At 45.1% G+C, this 26,968-nt stretch overlaps 1 protein-coding gene across 3 annotated transcripts in view; it reads right to left on the bottom strand.

The window, feature by feature from the left end:
- Positions 1–26,968, bottom strand: part of LOC139399458 (ATP-binding cassette sub-family C member 4-like) — a 56,764-nt gene that overhangs the window by 28,857 nt on the left and 939 nt on the right. For all 3 annotated transcript variants that reach the window (XR_011632076.1, XM_071144876.1, XM_071144884.1), the window contains exons 3-20: positions 26,605–26,725; positions 26,203–26,427; positions 25,869–25,958; positions 25,618–25,781; positions 17,160–17,285; positions 15,705–15,954; positions 15,246–15,356; positions 14,812–14,901; positions 14,111–14,302; positions 13,871–13,965; positions 13,598–13,684; positions 13,371–13,467; positions 12,703–12,918; positions 9,562–9,693; positions 9,354–9,391; positions 8,920–9,020; positions 8,305–8,451; positions 504–583 (exon numbers count right to left, since the gene is read on the bottom strand). Coding sequence is in view for 2 of the 3 variants with exons in the window: in XM_071144876.1 (XP_071000977.1) it covers positions 504–583; positions 8,305–8,451; positions 8,920–9,020; positions 9,354–9,391; positions 9,562–9,693; positions 12,703–12,918; positions 13,371–13,467; positions 13,598–13,684; positions 13,871–13,965; positions 14,111–14,302; positions 14,812–14,901; positions 15,246–15,356; positions 15,705–15,954; positions 17,160–17,285; positions 25,618–25,781; positions 25,869–25,958; positions 26,203–26,427; positions 26,605–26,725 (2,362 nt within the window). In the remaining variant the exon portion in view is untranslated. The remainder of the gene's footprint in view (positions 1–503; positions 584–8,304; positions 8,452–8,919; positions 9,021–9,353; positions 9,392–9,561; positions 9,694–12,702; positions 12,919–13,370; positions 13,468–13,597; positions 13,685–13,870; positions 13,966–14,110; positions 14,303–14,811; positions 14,902–15,245; positions 15,357–15,704; positions 15,955–17,159; positions 17,286–25,617; positions 25,782–25,868; positions 25,959–26,202; positions 26,428–26,604; positions 26,726–26,968) is intronic.

Here is a 26,968-nt window from a genome sequence, read left to right as displayed (position 1 = left end):
GCCAGGAGAGGATGCTAGAGGATAGTCTCCTTTTCAACTGACCCGTCTCATTCCTCGCCCACTGTTCCCTTCCAGCACCTCTCCGTCCATCCAGCCACATATTACATGGCTGCTACTCACACTCCCTCTCTTTGCCACTCCAGAGATCCTCCTCCATTCTCCTTCCTACTCTCCCACCGCCTCCACATCTTCCTGTTGTAGCCACTATTTCCTCTGTGGCACCTTTCTTTCTCTCAATCACTCTGCTAGTCTCCTGACACGTTCCCTGGCGACGCGGCCTGTGTTGTGGCACCGCCAGGCGGCCGTAGCCACACCCTCTGCCTATGTGCAGACACTTTTATTAAATCTGTGCGGGCGCTGGGCCGCACTGGCGGGTAATCCTACAGTAATTGTTTCCAGATTAGAGGACCCGGACCACAAAGCAGGACTAGCCAGGCATGAAATGGCCTCCCCATGCAGTAGTAGAGAGGCAGGCAGTAGGAACCTAGTGAGATGAGACTCACCTGGATAAAGTCCACAAAGGTCCAGGGCAGCAGAGAGTCCAGGTAACCAATGTCCTTAGAGAACCTGTTGAGGATTCTTCCTGGGTCACAACAGGTGATGGAGCACAGAGGTTACATATTAGACATGTGGACCAAAGAGTATTCTGCACCATGTGTGTACTGTCAAGTAGTAGCATCTAGTTTCACTATGGCGTGTGATGTTGATTAGCATTAGCTTTCAAAAAAAGACATTGAGAGAAAAAAAGAAATGACAAATTGGTGTGATTATTTGAGTTTCATGTCAGTTAAACCTTAGGAAAGCTTGATGTGACATTGTCTAATACTTACAGTAGTAGGAATTCTATTCACAGGGAGGTGTGCAAACACATGACTCATTTCGACTTCTGTTGAATCACACCATTAAGTCAGCTTGTCGTACATTGGGAGGAACAAAACTACATTATATTTCTAATCCGCTGACTAATTTGTTCGCAGACTTTGCACACAAATGTAAAGACGTTACTCAATGTTTTAGATTCCTTTTGCAACAGTCTGTTTCTGCTTCTATTGAAATGAAATACGTTACCTAGGTGGCCTCTATATTAATATAATGATGTATACACCTTGAGAGGGCGATATCAGATGGACAAATAGAGAGACTTATCTAAATTAAACAATGAATCATTATTTGGTCTGGGTTGCATAAAGCCTGCCCTACTCTAAACGGAATACGTTGGGGACCCTTTTGTTTGGGAACAAAGGGGAGACAGAACCGCCATACCTGCCTTTCTGTCCTGACTGCCAGAGTCAATGATGTTAATTGAGTTGCTTCCAATCTGCTCAGGTGTTCATTATTCTGGAGCGGGAGGGAGCGGGGCTCTGCAGGTGTTCCTGCCGTCCCTTTATTATGCGTCCTTTACAAACTTTGCTCCCCAGCCTGATCCCCGAGCACATAAGATTACACTCCAGCTGCATTCACACAAACACGCACACAAGCGCACACAGTTTACTGTAAGGCCCAGTCATAGCTAATCCCAAAGCCATGGGCAGAGAGGCTGGCAGGACAGAAAGAAGAGCTTCTCATATCTCTTGGCTTGGAGAAAGGACACTTCAGACTGGACCGTGTGGCCGGATGCTGTTCAGCACCATGTAGGGTCACTTAAATAGCCTGAAGGACACTAACAGACTGCACGGTGATCGTCATCCCTTTGACTTCAAGATAAGAGTCAGAATGACTCACCTTAACAACCTACTCACAATATGTCAGGTGATCGGTGATCGTCAAGCAAATAACTGTCGGTCTCACGGTAATTGACCATTAATTAACATAAACACACGTAGCATCTCCTAGCTTCCACACATAGCCTACAAGCCATTTTAGAAAGCCTAATAAATCCATGTAATATAGCCTCTACATTCACAAATTCATTATTTTAGAAAGGTCTAAAGAAGCATGATATGAAGAACCTTTTCAGAAGTAGTCTATTTCAGAAGAAAATAATAGCATACTCTGAGTTGTCCTTATGTTAGGTCCTGAAGTGGCTATGCCAAACGGCTAATTCATTTAGCAGACAAGATTAGCTTATAATTCCATGGCATTATTTTATAGTATGAAGAACACAATTGAACAAAGCTGAATAAAATCTAAATATTTTCTCCAAGCGATTTGAGCGAGTGCGTATGTGGCTATTCTGTGTCGAGCGGTTAACAAAGAAACAGGTACTCCTATACACTGTTGTTGACTATATGTTTATTTTTAAGACATTGTAAGGCTGCATGATGAGACTAATGATGATTTGAAAAAAGTTGTTTGAAAGTCATGAGCTCTGCTTTGTTTTTTTTTGCGCAGGCTGTACACACGCCAATGGTCTCTCATTCACAATTTGACAAGCACATAATGCCTCAAATTGCATGGTGGCATCCCCTTTGTGACCGTAATGCAGCCTAAAAAAAAAATCCATTCCTTTTGCCGCCCAGAATGCTGTGTTGTGCCCTTCTCCTGGAGTGTGCTGCGCAATCCAAAGCGTCTCTCTCACACGGCTCTCTGTCAGGTGATTGGTTCTCTCACAGGCTACAAGTTAACACCGACACATCAGGGACGCAACTGCACACGTCCTTATCCAATTCCGAGGTGAATATTGAAGAAATTGGAAAAACTGTTCACATTTACTTTGTCAGCCAACAAGATGAGTAGGCCTAACAAACAGCAAAAGCACTAGCCTATGTCAATCTACTATCCCCCATAGTACAAAAGTCGACCTATTCTATGCAATAAATAAATATTCCAAACATAGGTCTGGATCAGTTGCGGGATGCGATAGATCCCAAATTAATAAAACCACTAGCATCAAAACAGTTTTTATGCAACAGATCAGAACGTTTATCTTAAAGTGCTGATTAGGGTATTTCTTCACATTATAAGCGCACATGGTAGTACGGTATAAGCGTAAATGTTCCATTAGCGGAAAACACCATTATCAAAAGTGAACGCAAATGCAATTATGCATGTAATGCTTTTATTATACAAAAGGTGCATTTTTAATGGTGAAAATTACCTTCCCCAAACTTGAAATTCACCGCTGCTTATACACACACACACACACACACACACACACACACACACACACACACACACACACGTTAGCCTCTACACCCTTTGTAAAGCGGATTAATGTGCTTAATTTTTAAGAAGTTATTTGGCCACTTTAGTTGTGATATAAACCTTATTAAAACATATAGGCCTATGGGCTAGGCTACATGAGGTGTGCGACCATAATTAGAACAAGTCACAATAAAAAAGGTATTGTTTCTTATGCTGGGCACCATTCACAAGTGATAGGCTAATATTGTCAACCATCAGACTATTCTTGATTTAATCTTCACATATACTAAATAATATATGTGACATTTGTTTCGATTTAGAATGAACCACTATCATGCACCTGTAACGAAAAGGGGGCAGCTGAAAAAAAACATGTCATCCATGCACTTAAAACGCTTTTTCCCCTGGTATATTTTCATGCCACCCAGGTAGGCTATATGGAGTATAGTTTGCAAGTTTGGTAGGCCACTAATGACCAGCAGCAGCATCAGAGCTTGGAGATGCCTAATTACCGCGACTAAACGGTCATGTGGAATTTGACTGCCATCGTGACTTGTGACCACCGGTGTGGCGGTAATACGGTCACCGCAACAGCCCGTGTAGTAGTATCTGGTTCATAAATGGAGTACGCTAGGCAGGCCTCTAATATTCAGGGCCTCAGCTCCCTGTAGTGAGCTTCATTCTCTAAAAACACACTGCCATCTCAGTTAGAGCAGCCAGGAGGGTACGAGCTGACTATAGGGAGAATGGAGGGGAGGTTTGGCGGGATGTGGAGGTGACCTAAAAGTTGTCTCGACGGCTCCCAGAGGGTCCCATGGTGGTGGGCCTGTAATCACTTCTCTCCACGGCCGTAAGCAGCTTACAGCTTTATCCAAAACCACCGCTGCCGCTCCCCGCTCCCCGGCTCCCGCCTAAAAACATGCATGCAGACGAGGCCAGGGCTTTTCATAACAGCCATTGCATAAACTCAGCCGGAGCATTATTCCCCCTTTACAACCCAGCAATGCTTCCAAATCAGCGCTGATTCAAAGTCAAGTGGCGTAAGCATGTTGTACACTTGGAGGCAGACTAATCTTATTCACAGTGTGAGTGGCCCTTTAGCATGCAGACTTCCTGAGGGGAGGGCTCAAGCCAAGGGGGAAGTAACGCAGCTGACTGTTCTTTTCCTAGTCTCTCCGCTTTCTTCTGGAAACAGGAGGGGGGTGAATTATTTGTCAAACTGTGTTTGTGGAAGAGCCCATAATGCATGTATAATGTTACTGTCTAAGCCATAGATGACCTAAATCCATGTGAATCCTGCAGACAAAGCGTACAGAAAAAGGATACATTACCCCGAGTTACATCATACCATGGTTTCAGGGGGTACACGCCAGAGAGCATCACAGAGCCAATCAGCTGTTTTACTAGCAGCTCGCCTTTTCAACTGTGATACAGTTGACATCCCTCCACAAACTATAGGTAAGATCCATTTCAGGGATACAGTCACACAAAGACATTCAGTGCATGGAAATGCCTATGAGGTAAGACAGGTCCGGAACAATAGCGTCAATCACGACTGGTTGCCGTCAACAATATCCCCTATTGTGTGGTGGAGGGGGATAGACACTTCAGGATATCAGCAGCATTAATATCAAACCATTTCTCATGGCGTTAGTCTCCAGGGGTGATTTGCACCCCTTTTTTGGGGGGGGCTGGCGAAATGTCAGGCCTTTCCGACCGAGGTAGCGGCCCCTTGGGTGGAGACATTAGGCGGGCAGGGCTCTCCGATCAGAGTTGAAGCAGTGGAACAGTGGGGTCTGGAGCTGGAGCAGGGCGTGTGGCAAATCGCTGTTCCCTGTAAACATCTAGATAAGGGGGCCACTATGAGCCACTCCATGTGTGGGCCCCGCTGCTGTTGGGCCGGCCTTTCACTGAGGCGGAAGCGATAATGCAGGGGAATTGGGGAGCGGGCTGACTGCTGCTGGGGCTGGAGGCTGCTGAGGTGGTGGGCTACAACTCACCTGAACTCTTGCGAAGGCCCAGAGGCCTGGGGGCCGGGGCCACCTCCCCACCCCACCGCCGGCACCTTGCTGCCAATACTAATACATTCTAAATCCATTCTCTCCGCTCACACCGCCAGGGTCCTGCAATCTCCTCCACTTCCCTTTCATGCAATTAAATAGTGGAAGTGGTGAGCGAAGGGGAGCTATATCAGCCACACTGCACACACACACATGGCTCCATCTCCACATTCAATTTGCACACTCCGATATCATCGTCCTCTCTGCAGCACTTTCACCACTTCTCTCATACACCGATACTGGAGCCACAAATATAGACATTAAAAACATTGCCTCCGTAGACACAATTAGATTGTCCCGTCGTTACATAGACATTGTATTGACATTTCCCTGTGTCAACAGACACTGACACCTGGCGCTGAGGTGAACTATCTTGATAAGTGAGGGTAGAGGTTAAAAGGGGAGTGTGTGTGTGTGTGTGTGTGTATATTTACATGAGTGTGTGTTGCCTGAACGCATGTACGTGTGAGTGATGACCGTTGGTACCTCACTATGGAGCTGTGCTGATCGGCCAGGGCGAGGGGGGGGGACGTTAGCCCACTCAACGACACTAAATTAAAAGGGATCAACATCAGCTCAACACATCCACTGCTCTATGATGCTGCTTTCAATGGAGCAGATCAGGTTGAGCAGTGATTAAAAATAAAATAAATCACAAAACATGTTCATAAGTATCATATTGGAAAAACAAATCTAGCGCGTTATATCTGGACGTTCGGTGAAAGTTCAAATGTCGCTTTATGCATCATAACCGACTAAATCCATCGAGACATCGTAAGATTGTCAAACTATCCAATAACTTTGTACAATACGAAAAAAGGCCGACCAAGTCATTTAGCCAAACAGTATTGCAGAGCTACAATAGCTAGCCATCAATCATAATCCGCCATTGATTAGTTCAATTGTTATACAAACCACATCTATCGCAAGACAGACTTCTGTGCAGTGGTAATGTTTAACTCCCAGTAAGACGGTATGTCAGCCAACAACATATCAAACACAGAGGCAGCACACATCACTTACAAGTGTAAACAGTTGTCAAATCCTTAACAACGCCGGCATCACTCACACTTTGTTGGCAACACAAGGGAAAGTCACACAGACCAAGTCTGGGAGAGTAAACAACAGCGAGAGACACAGTAATACCAGCGCTGACAATACCCTTGATGACAATAGCTCTGTCTATCGTCTGTTCTATTAATTCAAGGGGAGTACCTGCTTCACAATTACAGCATGAGAAAAGTACAGCATGATTCAGAAGACTTCATAACAGATAAAGACAAACCTTAGAAATGACATTCAAAAAGGCAGAGATATGTTTTGGTGGTTTGATAGATTGTCAATAGCATTTTTTTTAGGGGGGGGGGGGGGTGCAAGACCACAGGAGAACCTATATACCTATATTCTAATAGAAAAAGGTTGTGTCTGATCTGAATCCAGTCAGACATACTGGAGTGTTTTCCAGTCTAGGGCTGAAGCTGGAAGGATTGGACCGGTCCATCAATGGTTACTGATAGCAACACAACAGCAATCAGATAGCAGCATCTGTTAAGCCTCTCCTTCACTGCGCTATTAAACAGATGATTCCATTATTCAAACTGTTTGTGCTCCTCCTATGTGTAGATTACCAGGGAGGTACACGCCCAGATAAGCTGTCAGGTAGACGAGCACACAAAAGAACGGCAGCAGCAAGAACAAAACCCAAAGATTCAGACCCACACTGTTTGCTCCAAACGCAACGTCCTAAAGAAACCTGCATCACTAACACACACACACACTTCTAATGCAGAAACGACAACGCTACCAAAAAAGCACCCTCAAATCATACGTGTCGTTTTGCTACCATCTTATTATGACTCATTCTACTGATAAGTTTCCTTCGTGCTGAAAATGCCCAACCGTGCTGATAGTGCTGTACATGCATGTCACTATGGAGAGATTAGCCCGAGTAATTATGTGCCGACAGGTGAACAATGGCATAGGAAAAGAGTAGTTATCAAAGTGGCCCATGATATTTGACCTGGATTATTAATGAAAAAAGGGAAATGAGAAAATATATATTTACCACAGAAACATCAACAACTTTCAGATGAATTGTCAAATTTAAAAAATGGGGAAGAATCAATTTGAACAATTTCAAGTAGACTTGTTGAAACAATCTTTTTAACGGAGCCGTATTGTGACGCAGCCTTGTTTACATGAAGTTAAGGAGGAAGTGTCCTTTAGAGTGGGTCATCTTAGTTGTGGTGTTTTAAAATCATGTCCATCTGCCCACTCCACTCTGTCCAAACAGCTACAGCCTACAAAGCTAATTAAATAAACAAAGATTTCTGATACAGTTCAACTGGCCTTGTATTTGCTCAGCTCTGTCGTTCAAATACCAGACTCTGTCCAAGACCTAGAGCAAACAGTATTCATTCAATATCATTGTTTGCTTTTTGGTTCGCGCTCACGGTTAATAGATAACCCTCTTCTCAGTCATTTCAAAAGACGTCACACCTAAGCACAGACTTATTTCACATGCATTTTGACTAACAATTTAACTCTTGGGTGATTGGTTTTATGATTACAGTTTATATGAAGCAGTTCTTGGAAACAAAAATCAACTCTGGGATGTTCCAAATAGACAGCATTGTCCTTAACCCCTAAACAGTACCCATATAACTAACAAGTGGCTCTTTAAAGTCCAGATAAGCCTGTGATAGTCTTCCAGGAAGTGTAACCATATCTAGCAGGTATTATTACTACGTGAACGATTTCTTTAGATTGATTAATAACACAATATTACTAAGAATAGTGCATGTATTTGATTTCTGAAACAAAACAGATATGAATCAATTGTCTAAAAGCTGTTTTTGTGTTTACCTCAGTGGAGAGCCGTTGTAAAGCGGGGACAGACATAGGTGAGCATCTAGCCTACTGTATATGCAAGCCAATGCAGAAACTGATATGTCCCAGGAATAGTCTGCACTCTAGTGGGCAGAATGGTTATTTAAGAGGACTCAAATGTAAGCAAACCTACTGTACTTTTGACACTAAACAGGTAAGGATGGCATCTCGCCTTGAAACATTAACTGGCCCGTTGTGGTTAAAAAAACACATGTGGTTATACTGTGTGTCCTTGAAGAAATGTACACATGGAGATGGCTGGGCCCCTTACCAATGGGATTGATGTCGAAGAAGCGGACAGGGGTGCGGAGGATGGCGGTGAACATGCGGTTGTGGAGGGTCTGGGCTGAGTTCACCAGGACGTTGAAGAACACAAGACTACGCAGGAAGCCAAATACGATGGTGGCCCCTGTTAAACCTATACACAAACAGAACAGGGTACAAAAAGATACAAATACATCAGGAGAGTACATTAGTACTTTCCCCCTCTCCAAGCAGGTCAACTGTTAACTTCACTGCACCATTGTTGGAACTGAAAACTCCAAATGGGGCTAGATTCCACTACAATCTCTCCCTCAGTGATTCACTTTTTATTCTTGAAGGCTGAGCTGCCAATAGTGATTGCGAACACAGGCTGAGGGGAAAACTGAAGAGGCGAGGGAGTCATGGGAAGACAATCACAGCAGACCTAAGAGCAATCCAACTCTTGAAGACAAGAAAAACACTCCTATCTTCCCTAGCAGCTGAGGCCCGTACACACAGAGTACAGACACTGGGCCTTGAAGGCCTTGGGCTCCAGCCAAAGCCCGGGGATGTGTTCAGTGAATGGCTGGGTTGTGCGGAGCCTCAGTGGCAGACAAAGGGAGCTGAGCTCATTGTGCCTCACCTGCGTAAACACCCAAGTAAAGGTCAAGGTCCAGCTGCTGAGTGGCACTGCTGCCATTGTGGATGGGCTCCGTCACATTGAGATGCTCCTGTTCAGAGGCCCTGCCCGGCACAGAGGAATCAAAGCCACAAAGTCATCAATAGAAGAAAGCAGAAATCTGGAGACAGGGTACAAAGCAATATGTTCCTAACCTGGGATAAAAGGTCAGCCTGAACGGCAACACATCAAAGTCAACAAAAACGCCATCGATCGGGATCATAAAAACAATGGTATTTCATAAGACCAAATCAACCACGAGCGCTCAAACGGTTCTGACCAATTATTTCATTAATTTGTAAGCAAACAGGTTACGATGTTAACTCAATATCATTTTTGGGGACAAATTCAGCAACTGAACTTAGGTATTAACGGAATCAAAACATAAAATTTCTCACCAGTAAGCAAGCCACCAATCCTGTAGAATATATGTGATCTTGAAAAGATATCATGAAAAAGCACATTAGTTCTACCTTCCACATTATTCCTTACAATCACATTGATCTCCTTCAGTATGTTAGAAAATGTTCAGTAGCCAACTTGTGATTTTTGTTTTATTGCTACATTAAAATACCTTCACTGTGTTGTAGTGTAAAGGCCACTCACATGTGCCAGCAGGTTAAGGAAAACTAGGGCCAGGAGAACCAGGACGTTAGCACCTGCTCTGAAGTACTTCAGATAAAGATGGAGACCGATGGTTCCCTCTGAACGACTCTCCTCCAACACGTGTTGCACTGGCTAAAAACACAAAACAAATAGTCATGCAAATGATTATTCCTGGACTACATCTACAGAGTAACAATCAAAATCAGCCGCGTGACAATTGTTTTCTTGAGCAGATGATCAGGGGACCAGAACAAAATTGGAAATAACTTGTGGACCGCAAATTGACCGCAAGAAGATTAACAAGTTATAATATTTGGCTAAAACAATTTCAAACCTTTCTTCGCTTGCAAATGTATCACATAGATCTCTATTATGCGTGGGAATACTTTGGAACTAAAATCTCTTGGAGCTGATTTGCTGGTGTTTTTACAGCCTGTTATGTCCAACAAAAATGTTACTTTTTTATTTTTGGGAGGCCAAATAAAACTACCCGCGGGCCAAGACTGCCCGCCAGTTGGGGAACCCTGATGTCGGCCCACTGATGGTAGAGCAAGTGAAACCATCTACTGCTCTCTATTGGGAGAAAAGAGGAAGCAGCAGACAAATGTTTTAACTACAGCAGATTAGATGAGTTTTAGTCACAGGGTATCAGATGTAGTCGCAGGGTACAGTGAAATTCTTATGCTCCGAGCTCCAACAGTACAGGTAAAAGAAAATAAGTGAATGAGGGGTAGGAAGTCAGGGGGAAGGAGGGCGATGGGAAGCAGGTAGCTGTCTCATGGCTATTCAGCAGCCTGATGGTCTGGGGGTAGAAGCTATTGGCGAGTCTGACAGCTTGCCATGATACTCCTATACTGCCTGCGTCTGAGTGATGGAAGCGGAGAGAACAGGCTGTGGCTCGGGTGGCTGAGGTCCTTGATGATCTTCTTGGCCTTCCTGTGAAAGGTGAGCATTACCACCCTCTGTAGAGTCTTGCGGTCAGTGGCAGTGGAGTTGCCGTACCAGGCCGTGATGCAGCCCGACAGTATGTTCTCGATGGTGCTCCTGTAGAACACTGTGGGCCCTCGGGGACAGGCCGAGTCACTGCCGTGCCTTCTTCACCATGGTGTCTGTGGTTTGACCATTTCAGCTCGGAGATGGGTATGGAGAGGAACTTGAAGGTTTTTGACGGTCTCCACAGTGGTCCCATTGATGAGGATGGGGGCGTGTCCAACCTGTTTCCGCCTAATGGCAACAATCAGCTCCTTTGTTTTGCTGATGTTGAGGGAGAGGTTGTTTACCTGGCAACATGTCGTCAGAGTGCCTAACTCCTCTGTAGCCTTCTAGTTGTTGTTGGTGATCATGCCTACTACCGTTGTGTCGTCAGCAAACTTGGAATTGGAACTGTGAGGCTACGCAGTCTTGGGTATACAGGGAGTACAAGAGGGGGACTGAGGACGCACCCTTGTGGGGTCCCCGTGTTGAGGATCAGTGTGGAGGAGGTAATGCTGCCAACCTTCACTGCCTGGGGACAGCCCATCAGGAAGTCCAGGACCCAGTTGCATAGGAAGGAGTTCAGTCCCAGGGTTGTGAGCTTTGTGAGGAGCTTAGAGGGCACTATTGTATTGAAGGCTGAGGTATAGTCGATGAAAAGCGTCCTCACACATCCATTCCTTTTGTCCGGGTGGGTAAAGGCAGTGTAATGGCGATTGCACTGTCTGTGGATCTGTCAGGGAGAGCGTCGAGTGTGTCTGGGAGGGAGGAGGTGATGTGGTTTTTGACTAGCCTCTCAAAGCACATCATGACGACAGAAATGATTGCTACGGGTCAGTATTAATTCAGTTCAGTTATTTTCTCTTTCTTGGGCATGGAGATGATAGTGGACATCTTGAAGAAGGTGGGGATAATAGCCTGAACTACAGAGAGAATTTTTCAGAAAGCACAACAGCTAGCTGGTCTGCACATACTCTGAGGCCGCAGCTAGGAATACCATTTAGGCTGGCAGCCTTGCGAGGGTTAACACTTCCATACATCATCTGTGGAGGACGTACCCCTCGTTGTCCTCAGGGGCTCTCAGTTCAGAGCCGTTATGCTCGACGCGGGAGGCGTTTAGTTAATGCGTTAGGGCGGCGTTCATGATCGTTAGAAGCTCCTGCCACATACGCCTCATGTCCGACCCGCTGAATTGCTCCTCCACTTTGTCCCTATACTTGTGTCTCTCCATCTTGATCTACATAGGCCATATTTGTACTATTTATACATGCAATGGTCCCCGGTCTCCTTGCCGTGTTCATGAGCAGCATTGCTCTCCTTTTCCCCCTACAAGGTTGCCATCAAGCCACGGTTTTTGAAAGAAACCATCGGTATCATATCTATGCATTTTTTCCTATGAATCCGGTGACTCTGTGTATTCATTGATTTAGTCCCCAGAGGCACCCCGGAACATATTCCAGTCCATGTGATCAAAACAGTCATGGAGCATGGATTCTGACCGGTCAGACCAGCATTTTAAAACAGAGATGACCACCAGAACTTCCCTCAAGTCTTCGTTTGAAGGCGGGATCATTTATACAAAACCGTGGAGAAGCTTGCAAGTTCCTGTATGTTTTCCCATCACACCACTTGTTATTGGTAATAAAGCAGATGCCACCACCTTTGTTCTTGCCAGAAAGTCAGCTTCCTAATTCGCTCAATGAACTGTAAACCCCGCTGGTTGTATATAATCCATTTGGATGTAGGAGGAAGGCCAAATCGGATGTCCCTCTGGAAGGAGATCCTCGCTCTCAATTCGTCAATTTGTTCAATGTTTGAACATTTTTCGAGTAGCATGCTTGGCAATGGAGGCATCTCAATCTCACTAAGATGCCTCCACGTCTGCCTCTCAATCAGGTTCTTCGTTTCCTTCTCTCCAATAGGACTCCCAGGTGCCTCAGCGAAGAGGATGGACCATGAGCAATGGTCAAAAGTATGGGCTTTGGTCAAAAGTATTGCACCAAATAGGGAATAGGCTGCCATTTGGGATGCTACCTCAGATATGATCCCACCTCAGATATGATCCCCTGTCATTCTTCTGACAAACAAGACAGAATAGGAAGGTGTGTGCTCTCCCAGGGGATCAGACAGAAATGTGTGGAGGGAGGGTGTTACTACACTGTTACCCACCTCTGGTTGGTCCACTCCCTCCATCACAGAATGCATGGAGGAGGAGAGGGAGGGCATAGAGCTCTGGGATAGGGTGTGTGGGGAGCCGGTGAGTGTGTCTGGGGCAGGCTCCCCCTTCCCCTCCTCCTCGTCCTCCTCATCCTTTTTCAGCAGCGAGGTGAAGTCTAATCCAGAGCCCTGGAGTTCCGTGAACGTACCCCGCGCCACCATGTGACCCTAGAAAGAAAGTTCTTAGGTCAGCCCTCTGAGGTGTGTTTACCAAGTTGTGCTATTCATGGTTTTACCTCCGCCACGTCACTACCATTGTTATAAATGTTCTACAAACACCGCAGCCATATTGGTGCCCAAAAGTCAAATCAAATGTTATTTGTCACACATACACATGGTTAGCAGATGTTAATGCGAGTGTAGCGAAATGCTTGTCCAGCCAGTCCAGAGACGCCCAGCCATTCTGAACAGGGGCTTATGACTGTTTCGTCTAAATTACCCTAGTGGCCTGAAAACACGATGACATTGATATGCACTGAGTAGAACTCTCAGCCGGGAGTCATCCTTAAATGTAAAAAAACAAACAAACAAACAATAGTGACTAAATGTGCAACCCATGAATAGAGATGGTATGGTACAGCATTTGAGCCACCCGTACGCATACACACAGACACACTCACTTCCTTCAGAACTAGGATCTGGTCTGCAGCCTTCAGGTACTGCAGCTGGTGGGTGACAAGGATGCGCGGCTTCTTCCGCAACAGGCCACAGATACACCTAGGCAGGTAGACATATAGCAGCACAACAAACAGTTAGAAATAGCTTACTGGTTTTGTCAAAGTATTCCAAATGCATGTGGGAACAATGCTGTGCTAGTGGGAATGCTTCCAGCTGCTCAAGGACTTACTGCTCAAAGAGGTGTTTCCCCACCTCAGCATCCACAGCACTGAGAGGGTCATCCAGCAGGTAGATATCAGCATCCTGGTACACTGCTCTGGGATGGAAGAACACACACACAGCTTCATTCACTTTAACCTATGACACACAGTAATACAAGTTTAACGTAAAACAACACATGTTATAATTACAGGGAGGGAGCTGGGGAAAACGCTTGGCCCAATTTGTAATATAAAGTGGATGTGTTCCACTACTGCTGTTGGACAGAGAGAGAGGGACGTACCTGGCCAGGCTGACCCGGGCCTTCTGTCCCCCGCTGAGGGTGGCTCCTCTGTCCCCTATCACCTCCAGGTCCCCATCAGGCAGCAGCTCCATGTCCTACACATACAAAACAGTAGCAAACTACGACACTTATCACGGGGAATCAATCACATTCACACAGTGCACAGAACGTTTATCGTGATATATTGCATCTAGAAAGGCAACGATTCAGACGGTAGATATTTGTCAATGAGAGTCTTACTCTCTTGAGGGCGCAGGCTCGGAGGACCCTCTCATACTTCTGAGGGTGGAGCGCTTTGCCAAACAGGATGTTACTCCTGATGGTCCCTGGGAAAATCCAGGGCTGCTGGGATGCATAGGTCAGTTCGCCTTTGAACTTGACCACGCCCTTATCCGGGGTCAGCTCCCCCAGGATGGTGCTGAGTAGAGAGGACTAAGATATGAGATAAGTTATTAAAGACATGTAGAAAAAGAGGGTGATATGCACATCCCACAATTGAGATAACTGGGACAGTGCAAAAAATAATACTTGGATAAAGAAATGAGAGGCTCGCACACAGAATATTATTGCTCCTCAATTGCCTTTCATACCTGCAGCAGTGGAGAGCAGCAACATTCTGCGTGGGCCTCTCAGAAGTTAAGATATGGCATTAAGCAGTACAACTACCAGGTGTAAAGTAAGATTAGAAAGTAAATTGTAATTCGATTAAGGAATGCAGTGGCATACTGCCCATTTAAGGGTTTAATGAAGATTAAGGTCAAGCTTTCAGCATAGCCAGCTGTCAAGAACAAAAACACAGGCAAGGTAATACCCTCGCTCTTATAATCATTGATATATTCTCAGGTTTTTGAGTAATACTACCCCATATGCCCTGTAACACATACGGTATGCATCTTCATCTCTAACTTGTAGTGAGCTTTTCACAGTACAAAAAGTCAGACCTTTCCAGCCCCGACTGGTCCAATGACAGCCAGGAGTTGCTCTGACCTCAAAGTGAAAGACAGGTTCTGCAGCGTCGGAGAGTCTAGTGCCTGTTGGGACCACAGAGGAACATGAGTGGGTGAACAACATCCTTGCAGTACATAGGCTACTGTACACATACAGATTCAAGGTCAGGCCTACGTACAACGGAGCAAGGCAGACACTGCTTGGTAATTTGCGTCATGACATCACCTTCCTGAGATCTAAGGTCAACTCTCCTTACTGAAGAGATAAGCTAGCGGTTTTCTAGGAGGGTTGTATGGTTGGCTTAGAGTGTAAATAACAGATGGGAGCATGGTATCCCGGTGCAGACTTGTACATGCACTATTTTCTGGTGATGCCAAAACAGCTCGAGTCTTGGTCAAAACAACCATGCTGAAATTGGCTTCCCCACCTTGTTCCAGAAGCAGATTAAATCCTTTATTTCCACCATACAGTCCTTCTTCTCTGCCACAGGGAGTCCAAGATCCTGCGCCGAACCAACTTCCTCCAACATAAGAAAATTCTGTGAGAAAAAAAAAAGAAGAAAACCCTGAATGAGCCGATCGGCCACACACATTTTAGGCACATAACAAACCTTACACCGCTGCATTGAATGGAATATAAGAGCATCAGATAATGATGTACTCTAGCCTACAGGTGTCCAATCACAGCAGTATCATGCTCAACTTTACCAGCTGTACCTAGTTCATTCCTGTGTGCATTTACTTTAGTGTAGTGTGAAGTTGCCCTGAGACGCTGATCGTTGGTCAGTTTTGCATTTCCCCTACTAACTGTTAATGCTAGGATTGGGGGAAGAGGAAGCTGACCACTAGATCTGCAGCTAGGGGAAATATAATCCAGGAGCGTTTACCTTGATCCTGCGGATGCTGATGAGAGCCTCAGAGACCTTCTCTACGGCATTGGGGAAGAAGAGGGTGACGGTGAGTCTCACAGCCCCGTACAGAGAAACGGCCACAAATACCCGGCTGGCAGAGATCCTGTTCCCCATCAACACATAGACAGTGAAGGTGATGAAGACGATGATCTTGCTGGCCACAAAGAAGGAGGCCATGTTGAGGCCTCTCAGGTAAGAGCTCTTCATGATCTTGGAGATCTCCTTCCTGAAAGTACAAGGAGAGGGAGAGGTTTTCAGATGTTTGTTTTGCTACAAAGATATTACAGTACTGTGAGTTCCATGCCTAAGGAGCAGAAGGCTGCTAGGTCACAAATCTGATGTAATCTGATGTTGACCTCTTGAGTTTAGCCTACAGTATAATATTAGAACAAACGTGTTGATCATGTCTAACGTTCCCTCTTAGAATAGGGGGACTAAGGTTGTGGTGGGGAGAGTGGTGGCAGTAGATGACATTCTGTTGAATGAAGAGAGTACTTGTGTGTGGTATAAGAGGTCTTTAATTTAGGTATCTGACAGTGTTTTTTTTTTTTTCAATCCTGGCACTACACACCCGATTCCAGTAATAAACTCAACAAACCCTTGATTAGTAGAATCAGGTGTGTAGTTCTACAGCAAAAAACTAAGGTTGTGTTCCTCTGCTCGGATGTTTCTGGCACATGACAGAATAGGTATTTTACGTATCAGCTAACCTCATCATGTCTCCTAGCAATCTGGTGCCTGACGGCACTGTCCATGAGTGGCACGCAACCATTGGTTTATGCATGCAACGTCTCAGCGAGGAAAAGCCCCCCCCCCCAAAAAATTGTGCGTTCCTTTGAGTCTCCAGGACCAGGATTGAGAAACACTAACCTAACACGTTTAAAGTCAAACTCGGGACACTGTCAGGTTCTGACTAGCTCGGGTCCTCATGCCTGGCCAGGCTAACTATGCCTGACTTAAGGGTAGACTCAGCGAAATGACAATGCCAAAAGCGGCCCCGCAAGATAATGAGATAAGCACGATGCAAGACTTCGCTCTCACACAGGATCTGCACATGCGTACAGATTCGTTTCTTGCTGTTGCTGTTAGAGCGTAGTAGCCACGGGACTAAAACAGCAACGAAGTCGGGCCCACTATGCTGTTTACTTTCTTCATCATATGGCTGAGTCTGCCTTTAATTAATGTATACAATAGCACAAAGTTGAGAGGCAATAGGACATCCATCCTCACAAACTTCAACATGTGAAATACTGTGCGTTGGGATAGTATCCACTTTCAAATGCATATTGCAAAATTGGGTTGATTTGGCACTGGGAAACAGTAGAACTGTTCTGATAGAGTTTGAATAGTTAAAATATGACTTCAAGCTATACAATTCAGACTCAATCGTCGTAAATCAAACACAAAATAAGTCAATCAAATATAATTCACCTTCTGACTTCATCTACCAGAGCTGCAAAAGGCTTCTCCCAGGCATACATCTTGATGATCCGGATCCCAGAGACCACTTCATTCATCGTGCGTATTCTGTTGTCTGTCAAGGCTGCGGTTGTGCCCCTAAACATTGTAAGAGAGAAATCACTTCATCTAGGCATTTGAGTCAGTGCAATGTTTGCCATTCAGCAGATGACAGGGGGGGGGGGGGGGGGGGGAGAGAACGGTTTTCATTTTACACTCATGTTTCATTCATTCCTTTGACTTTCATTTTAGAGTTTCAGCTGGTATTTAAACTAAAGCTTTGGTCAAACTGGGCCATAATAATGAATCACCCTTGTAGATCGGTCAGGAGGCATGGCTATGTCACAGTCTAGAGGAAGCATCTGGGGTCAAAAGCTGACTAGATCTACACTTAAATGAAGAGACCTGGACTTACAGTAATAACCCATCTGGAACAAGTACTGTAGCAGACTAACAGGACACCACACCCATGGATACAGTAATAACCCATCTGGAACAAGTACTGTAGCAGACTAACAGGGCACCACACCCATGGATACAGTAATAACCCATCTGGAACAAGTACTGTAGCAGACTAACAGGACACCACACCCATGGATACAGTAATAACCCATCTGGAAAAAGTACTGTAGCAGACTAACAGGGCACCACACCCATGGATACAGTAATAACCCATCTGGAACAAGTACTGTAGCAGACTAACAGGACACCACACCCATGGATACAGTAATAACCCATCTGGAACAAGTACTGTAGCAGACTAACAGGACACCACACCCATGTATACAGTAATAACCCATCTGGAACAAGTACTGTAGCAGACTAACAGGGCACCACACCCATGGATACAGTAATAACCCATCTGGAATAAGTACTGTAGCAGACTAACAGGACACCACACCCATGGATACAGTAATAACCCATCTGGAACAAGTACTGTAGCAGACTAACAGGACACCACACCCATGGATACAGTAATAACCAATCTGGAACAAGTACTGTAGCAGACTAACAGGACACCACACCCATGGATACAGTAATAACCCATCTGCAACAAGTACTGTAGCAGACTAAAAGGACACCACACCCATGGATACAGTAATAACCCATCTGGAACAAGTACTGTAGCAGACTAACAGGACACCACACCCATGGATACAGTAATAACCCATTTGGAACAAGTACTGTAGCAGACTAACAGGACACCACACCCATGGATACAGTAATAAAACATCTGGAACAAGTACTGTAGCAGACTAACAGGGCACCACACCCATGAATACAGTAATAACCCATCTGGAACAAGTACTGTAGCAGACTAACAGGACACCACACCCATGGATACAGTAATAACCCATCTGGAACAAGTACTGTAGCAGACTAACAGGACACCACACCCATGGATACAGTAATAACCCATCTGGAACAAGTACTGTAGCAGACTAACAGGACACCACACCCATGGATACAGTAATAACCCATTTGGAACAAGTACTGTAGCAGACTAAAAGGACACCACACCCATGGATACAGTAATAACCCATCTGGAACAAGTACTGTAGCAGACTAACAGGGCACCACACCCATGAATACAGTAATAACCCATTTGGAACAAGTACTGTAGCAGACTAACAGGACACCACACCCATGGATACAGTAATAACCCATCTGGAACAAGTACTGTAGCAGACTAACAGGACACCACACCCATGGATACAGTAATAACCCATCTGGAAAAAGTACTGTAGCAGACTAACAGGGCACCACACCCATGGATACAGTAATAACCCATCTGGAACAAGTACTGTAGCAGACTAACAGGACACCACACCCATGGATACAGTAATAACCCATCTGGAACAAGTACTGTAGCAGACTAACAGGACACCACACCCATGTATACAGTAATAACCCATCTGGAACAAGTACTGTAGCAGACTAACAGGGCACCACACCCATGGATACAGTAATAACCCATCTGGAATAAGTACTGTAGCAGACTAACAGGACACCACACCCATGGATACAGTAATAACCCATCTGGAACAAGTACTGTAGCAGACTAACAGGACACCACACCCATGGATACAGTATAACCCATCTGGAACAAGTACTGTAGCAGACTAACAGGGCACCACACCCATGGATACAGTAATAACCCATCTGGAACAAGTACTGTAGCAGACTAACAGGACACCAAACCCATGGATACAGTAATAACCCATCTGGAACAAGTACTGTAGCAGACTAACAGGACACCACACCCATGGATACAGTAATAACCCATTTGGAACAAGTACTGTAGCAGACTAACAGGACACCACACCCATGGATACAGTAATAAAACATCTGGAACAAGTACTGTAGCAGACTAACAGGGCACCACACCCATGAATACAGTAATAACCCATCTGGAACAAGTACTGTAGCAGACTAACAGGACACCACACCCATGGATACAGTAATAACCCATCTGGAACAAGTACTGTAGCAGACTAACAGGACACCACACCCATGGATACAGTAATAACCCATCTGGAACAAGTACTGTAGCAGACTAACAGGACACCACACCCATGGATACAGTAATAACCCATCTGGAACAAGTACTGTAGCAGACTAACAGGACACCACACCCATGGATACAGTATAGCCCACCTGGAACAAGTACTGTAGCAGACTAACAGGACACCACACCCATGGACACAGTAATAACCCATCTGGAACAAGTACTGTAGCAGACTAACAGGACACCACACCCATGGATACAGTAATAACCCATTTGGAACAAGTACTGTAGCAGACTAAAAGGACACCACACCCATGGATACAGTAATAACCCATCTGGAACAAGTACTGTAGCAGACTAACAGGGCACCACACCCATGAATACAGTAATAACCCATTTGGAACAAGTACTGTAGCAGACTAACAGGACACCACACCCATGGATACAGTAATAACCCATCTGGAACAAGTACTGTAGCAGACTAACAGGGCACCACACCCATGAATACAGTAATAACCCATTTGGAACAAGTACTGTAGCAGACTAACAGGACACCACACCCATGGATACAGTAATAACCCATTTGGAACAAGTACTGTAGCAGACTAACAGGACACCACACCCATGGATACAGTAATAAAACATCTGGAACAAGTACTGTAGCAGACTAACAGGGCACCACATCCATGAATACAGTAATAACCCATCTGGAACAAGTACTGTAGCAGACTAACAGGACACCACACCCATGGATACAGTAATAACCCATCTGGAACAAGTACTGTAGCAGACTAACAGGGCACCACACCCATGAATACAGTAATAACCCATCTGGAACAAGTACTGTAGCAGACTAACAGGACACCACACCCATGGATACAGTAATAACCCATCTGGAACAAGTACTGTAGCAGACTAACAGGACACCACACCCATGGATACAGTAATAACCCATCTGGAACAAGTACTGTAGCAGACTAACAGGACACCACACCCATGGATACAGTAATAACCCATTTGGAACAAGTACTGTAGCAGACTAAAAGGACACCACACCCATGGATACAGTAATAACCCATCTGGAACAAGTACTGTAGCAGACTAACAGGGCACCACACCCATGAATACAGTAATAACCCATTTGGAACAAGTACTGTAGCAGACTAACAGGACACCACACCCATGGATACAGTAATAACCCATCTGGAACAAGTACTGTAGCAGACTAACAGGACACCACACCCATGGATACAGTAATAACCCATCTGGAAAAAGTACTGTAGCAGACTAACAGGGCACCACACCCATGGATACAGTAATAACCCATCTGGAACAAGTACTGTAGCAGACTAACAGGACACCACACCCATGTATACAGTAATAACCCATCTCGAACAAGTACTGTAGCAGACTAACAGGGCACCACACCCATGGATACAGTAATAACCCATCTGGAATAAGTACTGTAGCAGACTAACAGGACACCACACCCATGGATACAGTAATAACCCATCTGGAACAAGTACTGTAGCAGACTAACAGGACACCACACCCATGGATACAGTATAACCCATCTGGAACAAGTACTGTAGCAGACTAACAGGGCACCACACCCATGGATACAGTAATAACCCATCTGGAACAAGTACTGTAGCAGACTAACAGGACACCACACCCATGGATACAGTAATAACCCATCTGGAACAAGTACTGTAGCAGACTAACAGGACACCACACCCATGGATACAGTAATAACCCATTTGGAACAAGTACTGTAGCAGACTAACAGGACACCACACCCATGGATACAGTAATAAAACATCTGGAACAAGTACTGTAGCAGACTAACAGGGCACCACACCCATGAATACAGTAATAACCCATCTGGAACAAGTACTGTAGCAGACTAACAGGACACCACACCCATGGATACAGTAATAACCCATCTGGAACAAGTACTGTAGCAGACTAACAGGACACCACACCCATGGATACAGTAATAACCCATCTGGAACAAGTACTGTAGCAGACTAACAGGACACCACACCCATGGATACAGTAATAACCATGGATACATAACCCATCTGGAACAAGTACTGTAGCAGACTAACAGGACACCACACCCATGGATACAGTATAGCCCATCTGGAACAAGTACTGTAGCAGACTAACAGGACACCACACCCATGGACACAGTAATAACCCATCTGGAACAAGTACTGTAGCAGACTAACAGGACACCACACCCATGGATACAGTAATAACCCATTTGGAACAAGTACTGTAGCAGACTAAAAGGACACCACACCCATGGATACAGTAATAACCCATCTGGAACAAGTACTGTAGCAGACTAACAGGGCACCACACCCATGAATACAGTAATAACCCATTTGGAACAAGTACTGTAGCAGACTAACAGGACACCACACCCATGGATACAGTAATAACCCATCTGGAACAAGTACTGTAGCAGACTAACAGGGCACCACACCCATGAATACAGTAATAACCCATTTGGAACAAGTACTGTAGCAGACTAACAGGACACCACACCCATGGATACAGTAATAACCCATTTGGAACAAGTACTGTAGCAGACTAACAGCAGACACCACCACACCCATGGATACAGTAATAAAACATCTGGAACAAGTACTGTAGCAGACTAACAGGGCACCACATCCATGAATACAGTAATAACCCATCTGGAACAAGTACTGTAGCAGACTAACAGGACACCACACCCATGGATACAGTAATAACCCATCTGGAACAAGTACTGTAGCAGACTAACAGGACACCACAACCATGGATACAGTAATAACCCATCTGGAACAAGTACTGTAGCAGACTAACAGGACACCACACCCATGGATACAGTAATAACCCATCTGGAACAAGTACTGTAGCAGACTAACAGGACACCACACCCATGGATACAGTATAGCCCATCTGGAACAAGTACTGTAGCAGACTAACAGGACACCACACCCATGGATACAGTAATAACCCATCTGGAACAAGTACTGTAGCAGACTAACAGGACACCACACCCATGGATACAGTATAGCCCATCTGGAACAAGTACTGTAGCAGACTAACAGGACACCACACCCATGGATACAGTAATAACCCATCTGGAACAAGTACTGTAGCAGACTAACAGGACACCACACCCATGGATACAGTAATAACCCATTTGGAACAAGTACTGTAGCAGACTAAAAGGACACCACACCCATGGATACAGTAATAAACCCATCTGGAACAAGTACTGTAGCAGACTAACAGGGCACCACACCCATGAATACAGTAATAACCCATTTGGAACAAGTACTGTAGCAGACTAACAGGACACCACACCCATGGATACGGTAATAACCCATCTGGAACAAGTACTGTAGCAGACTAACAGGGCACCACACCCATGAATACAGTAATAACCCATTTGGAACAAGTACTGTAGCAGACTAACAGGACACCACACCCATGGATACAGTAATAACCCATCTGGAACAAGTACTGTAGCAGACTAACAGGGCACCACACCCATGAATACAGTAATAACCCATCTGGAACAAGTACTGTAGCAGACTAACAGGACACCACACCCATGGATACAGTAATAACCCATTTGGAACAAGTACTGTAGCAGACTAACAGGACACCACACCCATGGATACAGTAATAACCCATCTGGAACAAGTACTGTAGCAGACTAACAGGACACCACACCCATGGATACAGTATAACCCATCTGGAACAAGTACTGTAGCAGACTAACAGGACACCACACCCATGGATACAGTAATAACCCATCTGGAACAAGTACTGTAGCAGACTAACAGGACACCACACCCATGGATACAGTAATAACCCATTTGGAACAAGTACTGTAGCAGACTAACAGGACACCACACCCATGGATACAGTAATAACCCATCTGGAACAAGTACTGTAGCAGACTAACAGGGCACCACACCCATGAATACAGGAATAACCCATTTGGAACAAGTACTGTAGCAGACTAACAGGACACCACACCCATGGATACAGTAATAACCCATCTGGAACAAGTACTGTAGCAGACTAACAGGGCACCACCCCCATGAATACAGTAATAACCCATCTGGAACAAGTACTGTAGCAGACTAACAGGGCACCACACCCATGGATACAGTAATAACCCATCTGGAACAAGTACTGTAGCAGACTAACAGGATACCACACCCATGGATACAGTAATAACCCATCTGGAACAAGTACTGTAGCAGACTAACAGGGCACCACACCCATGGATATAGTAATAACCCATCTGGAACAAGTACTGTAGCAGACTAACAGGACACCACACCCATGGATACAGTAATAACCCATCTGGAACAAGTACTGTAGCAGACTAACAGGGCACCACACCCATGGATACAGTAATAACCCATCTGGAACAAGTACTGTAGCAGACTAACAGGGCACCACACCCATGGATACAGTAATAACCCATCTGGAACAAGTACTCTAGCAGACTAACAGGACACCACACCCATGGATACAGTAATAACCCATCTGGAACAAGTACTGTAGCAGACTAACAGGGCACCACACCCATGGATACAGTAATAACCCATCTGGAACAAGTACTGTAGCAGACTAACAGGACACCACACCCATGGATACAGTAATAACCCATCTGGAACAAGTACTGTAGCAGACTAACAGGACACCACACCCATGGATACAGTAATAACCTATCTGGAACAAGTACTGTAGCAGACTAACAGGGCACCACACCCATGGATACAGTAATAACCCATCTGGAACAAGTACTGTAGCAGACTAACAGGGCACCACACCCATGGATACAGTAATAACCCATCTGGAACAAGTACTGTAGCAGACTAACAGGGCACCACACCCATGGATACAGTAATAACCCATCTGGAACAAGTACTGTAGCAGACTAACAGGACACCACACCCATGGATACAGTAATAACCCATCTGGAACAAGTACTGTAGCAGACTAACAGGACACCACACCCATGGATACAGTAATAACCCATCTGGAACAAGGACTGTAGCAGACTAACAGGGCACCACACCCATGAATACAGTAATAACCCATCTGGAACAAGTACTGTAGCAGACTAACAGGACACCACACCCATGGATACAGTAATAACCCATCTGGAACAAGGACTGTAGCAGACTAACAGGGCACCACACCCATGGATACAGTATAACCCATCTGGAACAAGTACTGTAGCAGACTAACAGGACACCACACCCATGGATACAGTAATAACCCATCTGGAACAAGGACTGTAGCAGACTAACAGGGCACCACACCCATGGATACAGTAATAACCCATCTGGAACAAGTACTGTAGCAGACTAACAGGACACCACACCCATGGATACAGTAATAAACCAGACAGGTTTGTAAAACCCTTGGCATGAAAGCAAAAAGGCATCAAAGTCTCTCCACCACTATTTTTTCACAGTGCCAAGGTATCCACACGTGACATGCGTAGCGACTTACAACGCCAAAGCAAAACTGGTTCAGACACACACACCACCCCCATTTGTTTTCACACTGCTGCTACTCGCTGTTAATTATCTATGCACAATCACTTTACCCCTACCTACATGTACAAATTACCTTGACTATAACCTGTACCCCCACACACTGACTCGGTACCGGTACCCCCTGTATATAGCTTTGTTATTGTTATTTTATTGTGTTACTTAAAAAAAAAAAAAAATGTTACTTTAGTTTATTTGGCAAATATTTTCTTAACTCTTATTGAACTGCACTGTTGGATAAGTAAGTAAGCATTTCACAGTAAGGTCAACACTTGTTGTATTCAGCACATGTGACAAATAAAGTTTGAATTAATACATTATGGTACATGTACAGTACCTGAAAGAGGAGAACAGGCGACCAAACAGAGTCTGTATAGGCATCAGGAAGACCAGGACGGCCATTCCTGCAAGGCATGATGGGCCGATCTCATACCATAACAACACCATCACAGCCGCTGCTTGTAGAGGACCCACCCAGAGGAAGTGCAAAAAGATGGTGACCTGTGGAAGGATGGGAGAAGAGCTGTATGCTATTGAGCAGTGTCATTTGATATGCAAATATCTTGAATGTGTCTTTTCAGCGCCTACCTCATCAAACTTGTTGACGTCGTTGGATAAGAGGTTGACGATTTGTCCAGTGGTGGTTTTTCCCAGCGCTGTGCTGTTAAGACAGAGGGCCTTTGGAGATATCAAAGGACCGTGTGTATTTAGATTCACGCAACAGTCAATTTGCATGCCTCGTGTGATAAACATGCACTGTAAAGATATTTAAAAGATTGCTGATGACTAGATGAATGACCTGTCATTATAGCCAAGAGTGTTTCCGTAGTGACGAGACAAGGTGGGGGGAGAAAAAAGAAAAGAAAAAAAACCCGGGGTCCTGTTTATATAGGCTTTAATCTGAGAGCTGGAGGTTACTGACCTTCCGATAGATCATGTGACACATGGCCACCCGGATCTTCATGCCGGCTCGCTGCACGTGGTAGAAGTAGAGGTGGTGCAGAGCAGCCAGACCCAGGGTGGACAGGGAGACGCCTGCAGCATAGCCACAGGCCTCATACAGAGCATCCATGTTGTCAGGGTCATAGCTCTCAAAATACCGGATGAGCTTCCCAAGAAGTACTGGCTGAATCACTTTGATAATTTCCTGATGAGAGGGGAAAAAAACAACTACTTCAAGGTCTCAGAGAGGGTGACGTCACCGATTGAAATGCTACGAGCACACATCACTAACTAGCTAGCCATTTCACACCAGTTACACATTCATGGGTAAGTTACTCAGTGAATATTGTAAGTATATGCCTGCAGACAGTGTTTGTGGTACCTCAATGAGAGTAAATATTCCTATGACAGAATAGGACCTCCAATAGCACGCAATGAGGACTCTGGTTAGTCTGGGTGTGCGCAGGTCCTTAGCAGCCCACTGTACTTCTTGATCCCAGTACCTGCAGACAATAGCAATGTAACACTCAAACAACAGCCACAGCATCCAACTTACTGCATTCATCAAACTCTCAGAATGTGTCCGGGTTGCATTTATTTAACTGGGCAAGTCAGTTAAGAACACATTCTTATCACAGTGACGGCCTACCCCGCTCCAAACCAGATGACGCTGGGCCAATTGTGCACCACCCTTATGGGACTCCAAATCATGGCCGGATGTGATACAGCCTGGAATAGAACCAGGG

The sequence above is a fragment of the Oncorhynchus clarkii genome, chromosome 3, assembly GCF_045791955.1.
Source record: "Oncorhynchus clarkii lewisi isolate Uvic-CL-2024 chromosome 3, UVic_Ocla_1.0, whole genome shotgun sequence".
Classification (NCBI taxonomy): Eukaryota; Metazoa; Chordata; class Actinopteri; order Salmoniformes; family Salmonidae; genus Oncorhynchus; species Oncorhynchus clarkii.
This window is presented reverse-complemented; position numbering and strand designations above follow the sequence as displayed.